The sequence below is a fragment of the Lepisma saccharinum genome, chromosome 7 (assembly GCF_977018435.1).
Source record: "Lepisma saccharinum chromosome 7, izLepSacc3.1, whole genome shotgun sequence".
Classification (NCBI taxonomy): domain Eukaryota; kingdom Metazoa; phylum Arthropoda; class Insecta; order Zygentoma; family Lepismatidae; genus Lepisma; species Lepisma saccharinum.
In genome coordinates, this window is record NC_139235.1 from 79,982,128 (window position 1) to 79,988,210 (window position 6,083).

General features: G+C 39.7%; 1 protein-coding gene across 1 annotated transcript; it reads left to right on the top strand.

The window, feature by feature from the left end:
• The first annotated feature begins 3,294 nt into the window (after window positions 1-3,294).
• On the top strand, window positions 3,295-4,443 carry LOC145990522 (dopaminechrome tautomerase-like). Its single transcript, XM_083126216.1, has one exon. The coding sequence runs from the start codon at window positions 3,295-3,297 to the stop codon at window positions 4,441-4,443; it is 1,149 nt and encodes a 382-aa protein (XP_082982342.1).
• Window positions 4,444-6,083: the final 1,640 nt, after the last annotated feature.

Below are 6,083 nucleotides of genomic sequence, written 5' to 3' on the forward strand. Positions count from 1 at the left end.
TTGGAGTTTGAAATTCGTATACAATTAACAATTTTTCGTGCGTTAGTATATCCCGTAACATTTGTGACTTCTGTTTGTAGATGCATTTCGAGTCTGAGTGTGAAATGACAAATTTAAACTTCGCATCTTAAATTAAATATTTTAAATATATATACAGTTTAATTCAATTCACACAGACCCTTTATATTGTTAATATATTATATTATATTATATGAGAGACGATAAGACGTAAGGCTGGAATAGAGAAAACATCTGCTTGTAGCCTTGAATGTTTGGAAAGTTCGCCTTGAAAACCGGAAATTACACTTGAATTTTATCAAGGTCCTCCAGTGGCCACCCAGAATTACTATTTTTTAAGCGTTCCTACAGGAAAATGATATTGAGAAAACCTCAATACTCTGTTGCTTTCTGGGCCTCCCAGATGGCGCAGTGGTAGCGTTGTTGCCTTGTAATCAAGGGGTCCCGGGTTCGATACCCGGTGGAGGCACATAGTGGTTCGGATCCCACTTTAAACTGTAGGTCCAGTCCCGATTAGCCTTACTGTGCATAAAGTAGACTTAAAACACCAATTCATTCATTCATTCTATTGTTTTCTCTATTCTTATCAGTAGGGCACGGAAGTTGAAGAAAAATCATATTTCTATCTGGACCTTGAAGACAATGATGGTAGTAGTCTGTTTCCATTCAACCAGAAAACATTGTTTTTATTTGTATTTTTTGCATTTTCAGCCATTTTGCTTCGCTCTTAGGTAATTTTTCAGTGTATTTCTCTTTTGTTGCATTTTTAAAAATTATAGTTGAGATTTCCTTTTCCTCCTTCCCTGTTGATTCGTGAATTTTAAATGCACTTAGCCGGGCCCCTTGGCGGAGTGGTTAGGACATGGCGCTACAACGTTAGGGGGTCGCGGGTTCGAATCCCGGCCTGTACATGTATGTTTGTGAGTGTCCATTCATCAATTTCATCATATGATCACTCATCCCCATCTTCGCAAATTAGCCAAAAGTGGCACAAAAAGCGAAGTAAAATAGAGCAAATCAATCAATAAATCAATTAAGTGCACTTAATTGTTTTTTCTCCTTTGCTTCGGGAATTTAAAGCACCAAACAAAGTTTTTTTTATAGAAGAAAGTTTTTTATGTCATTTAAAAAATAGGTCATTCTACAGGTCATATTTTGAGATTATTAATGTCACCCACTTCCGAGCCTTAATCATCAGTAGCCATATATACAAGGTGATCCTGTATTGTTTTGATTGAATTAGTTATTTTACGTCCACGTTTGGCTTATCGCGACGAAGAGAGATGATGTGATGAAATTGTTGAAGGGACACTCACAAAAGAACACCCATGCTCTGACCGGGATTGGAACCTGAGACCCCTGGTGTCATAGCGCTTTGCCCTCACCACTCCGCCACGGAAGTTGACCAGGCAACATTGCACAAAGTTAATAATTTCCATACTACACAAATCAATAACGCTACTTCATATAATCGCACAAGTAGCAGCAAAATTGGCAATATTTTACCGTTAAAATTTAAAACATGGCCTGTTAATTTACAAGAACAAAATTGGGACGCGGGTAACCTCTTGAAAAATTAAACTCAGACACACATGTATAAATATACCTATAGTGTAGCATTGAGACTTTTAAGAAAAAAGCACAAATTTAAATATTTTCTATATGAAGACATACAAATACAAATACACTACAAATATATTTTTATAAACTGAATTATTAAATTTCCATAAATTACAGTTATTTATGTAATATACTTTAATATTTTCAATACCGTCATATTCATTTTTGACACTAGTTAGATACCAGTCAAATTCTTAGTGTAGGGTTTTTACGACCCGAAAACTAAATAAACTTAATCGTTAATAAAAATTTTATTTTGTGACAGGTTATTTCAGAAGCATAATGCTGCAAGAGCTCCATCTGTGTTTTAATACATGTACTTGAAACAGAAGAAAAGCTAAGTGTAGGGTTTTACCTGGTAGCTTTAGGGTATCACTTAAGTTACAATTAGGTAATAATACAATTTCAAATATGGTGGTTGGTTGAAGAATGGTATGAGTCCAAACAGATACAATTAAAAATAACTAATGTTTTATCTAGGCAAACTGAGGTAGAAGCTTTAACGTTTGAATGCAGTCAAATATGTCGAAGTTTCTCAGTGAAATCCTAATCTAAGCAAAACTTTGGAAAATACACTTACTACGGATAGATCGATAGATGGCAAACATTTATATATTTGTTTTTATTTAAATTATTGTAACTAATATGAACACCTTTTTTGCTAATTTTATGTACTGAAAGACATTATCACCTTTCAATTACTTTAGATGTATGTATAAAGAAGATACCAAACGTTATTATCCACCACAGGAATATTGAGATCCAAGTGTAATTTTACGACAATGAAAATGAGAAAGAAAAACAATTTCTCCATTCCACATGCAAATGGACCGTGATGAATTACTGAAAGATATAAATTAATGTGTGACGTCAAAAATTGGCCTCGGCATCTGCCTCCTGAACATTCCTTTAGTTGAAGAGCTTTACAATTTTATCTGCCTTTGTATTTTTTATTTAATCAGTCTGTACTACAGTAAAACCTCGTTAATCCGGACGAAGTTGACCGGTTTAACGAAAGTCCGGATTAACTTAAATAACCTAAAGGAACAGTAGAAAGTGCAATAAAACTCCGTTTATAGCAACAAAATAAGTTTATTATGCTGCATTTAAAGCGCATAGGCCTAAATACACTATACAGTACACTACAAAGTCTGCGGGAAACAGAATTTCATCAGTGGTTGACTGCCTTTTCTTTTGGAAGTTCTCTTGTTGACTTCTAGCCACATTTAAAACCTTGCATTCTGCTTTTTTCCCTTTTGGCTTTTGCCTGTCCGGATTAAACGAAGTCCGGCTTATCGCGGTCCGAATTAACGAGGTTTTACTGTATTTCGACACGTAACCGTACAGATATAAACAACACGATGTGTTTTGTTCTGTGTTCCTTATGTCACCATGAGTGAATTGCTAAAACTTTCGTTTACACTTATTATATAAACAAACAAAAACTATTTTATGCACCAGGATCGTTGTGAAACAAATGTTATGGAATGTGTGTCATGATCGCTGAAATATAGCACATGAGAAAAATAGGTCAAGTTGTGTTTTCAGATTAAAATGTTATTATGTTATGAATTCTTGTTGTCGTCGGCTTTAGTTAATTCGAAAGGTAAAAATCGCCGGCAAATATCAGTCGATGTTAAGGATAGTGCAGTTAGCATGTCGGTGCTTGCTTGTATTGTCGGGTGCGTTATTTGCGTGCATATGGTGCACGGTGGTGCGAACTGGCCCGAGGAGCAGTTGTACAGGTGGTCTGGTGCGCAATTTGATTGGCCCTGCAACACGACAAAGAATGTATTCGTGAAGTCAAAGTGGTACATTCAGAAGAACTCCGTCGCCACCAGACTTTACATCAACAACAATGAGGCGTTCTTCGCTCTGCCAAGGTTCAAGTCAGGCGTTCCCGTGACGTTGGCCAGGACGCCTCTGAAAGGCAAGTCTGGATCGTTAGTGTTCCAGCCATTCCCAAGCTGGAGTATGCAGGAAACTGGGCACTGCGATGCCCTCCAGAACGTTGTCGACATAGCTCCTGGAGTCCACGATGTGTTTTGGGTCCTGGACAGTGGAGTTGTGGACACTCTGGAACAACCAACACGGCACTGCCCTCCCAAGGTGGTCGGTTTAGACGTGAAGAGTGGTAAAATCGTGAAAAGGGTCAACATGACCGATCTCGTGAAGCCCAACAGCCGGTTGCAGCATCTTGTGACGGACCACGACTCCAACGGCAACTTCTTCCTCTACATCAGCGACTCTGCCAACAGAAGAATCATCGTACACTCGGTCATCGAGGACATGAGCTGGCTGGTGAACTTACCTGCAGAAATCCTGGGTCCACAGAAGGACGTTCTCTTCATCGCAATCGCGCAGAGATCGTCTGGTGTCAAGATTTTATTCTTCAGTTACCTATCCTCCCCCGCAATATACGGAATCAAGGTGAACAACCTGCGAAACGGTTTCCCGAGCGAGGTAGGTGGGCGCCTGGTGTTCAAAGTTGCCGCCAAACCCGACCACGTAGTGTTCCTGGGCACCGATGGTGGCTCTGGCATCTACTTGCGGTTCAGGAAAAGCCATGCCATCTATCGGTGGAACGTCGACACTGCGTTCGACATCAAGAACTTGGAGCTAGTGTATCCAGGTTGCTTCTGTCGCTTCCCGACGCAAATCGCACACGACCGGAAGAACGGAAAGGCCTGGATTTTGGAAAGCAACATGGACGACTTTGTGTTTTGTGACGTGGGATGTCCTGGCGCTAAACAAGTCTTACGTTCTCTTGTGAAAGGTGGCAAGATGGACATTTGTGGTTGCTGAGTGTTATATTGCTTTGTGAGCCGAATTTTGTAAAAATGGACAATAAAAAAAAAATATCATGTTAAAAAGTAAGTGTACGTCTTTCAAGCATATTTCACGCAGCATATTACATGTGTTAACTTTAGTTGCTTTCAGTACGATGCGCTATAACTTGACAAGTTTAAAAACAAGACGCTGCAAATAGCTGTTGCGCAGCTCACACCACATTTCTCCACTCCATTCTCCGCAGCGACGTTGGTTCGCAGTGTTTCAACCTGCAGGGAGCGGAATGGCCTGAGGATTTTCAACGAAATTTGTATTCGATTATACCTGGGCTGTTTTCTACCTGTCGGAGTACAGAACTTCAGCTCACCTTTCGCCAACGACTCTTTTCCTTCTTTTAAAACTTGAACTCCCCAATGGCGCAGTGGTAACGTCGTCGCCTTGCAATCAAGGGATCCCGGATTCCATTTCCGGTGGAGGCACATAGTAGTTCGGATCCCACTTTAAACTGTACGTCCAGTCCCGACTAGCCTTACTGTGCATGTAGTGGACTTAAAACAACAAATCAGTCCAATCCAATTCTTTTAAAACTTGAGAAACCATCCATTTAGATACTCCCATGGCGGCGCTTGTGGACTCGACAACATTCTGATTTCCCAAATATGTTGCAACATTGTAAACAATTTCTCTGGTCTGTCCTCTAAGGGGCTTTCCAGAGCAGATTGTAGATTTCGTTGGACCCGGCATGATTTGATTTTTGCATTTCAAAAATATGCAGCCAAGAGTAAAGAGCAAGAACATTTCAGTGCTTTAAAAAAGAACACAGACAAGCGTGTTATCAGATTGCCTTCTCGTAGTGATTGTTGTACGATAAACAAAATAACCCCAATCCCACTCGGCTTTTAAAAAAACCAGGCCACTGCTCGATGTCGCATTCAGAAAAAGGAGTCATTCGCCCAGTAGTTTCTGTTCGTTATAAACCTTAACGCGCGTGCGTAATACTACAGTTTACGATTCGTGCACGGCACGCATTTTCAAAGACCGGATTAAATCAAATGAACCACTGATAAACTGATATGAGCCGGCACCGACAATCTACACAGTAAAAATAGTTTGTCATATTTGTTTTAGCTTAATTTTGCTGAGTTGGCACCACTCGTAGTCTCAAAGTCAGACTAGTACGTAGAAGAGTGGTGTGGATGATGCCGTAATAGGAAGTGCTCCGCAGCGATCTGCGCATATCGGGACTTAACTTGTCAGGCTATACCCGATAGCGTAGGGTTTACCCTGCCGTCTTGTAATAGTCATGGTTCACTTCCCGGTTGAGGCACATTACGCAATGGTTCGGGACAGTATCGTCTTCTGAAAATTGTACCTGATTTACCACAACAATTCTTATAAATATTTACCATACATCCCCCTCTTATTTCGATTAAATACATGTAATATAAAGAAAACACTAATTCAGGCATGCAAATAAAACAAAACAGAAGTCGGACAATTTCAAATTTTCCTGTAATTTCTAAATTTTTTCATAAAATATTCCTTTTTACCAAAACTTGAACTTACATTTGCCTGCACCAAGGGAAATTTTACTTCATATAGCAACACTGTCTCTGATAAGCGCAAGAAAGAACAAGCAGTTTTGTCCCGCCAAC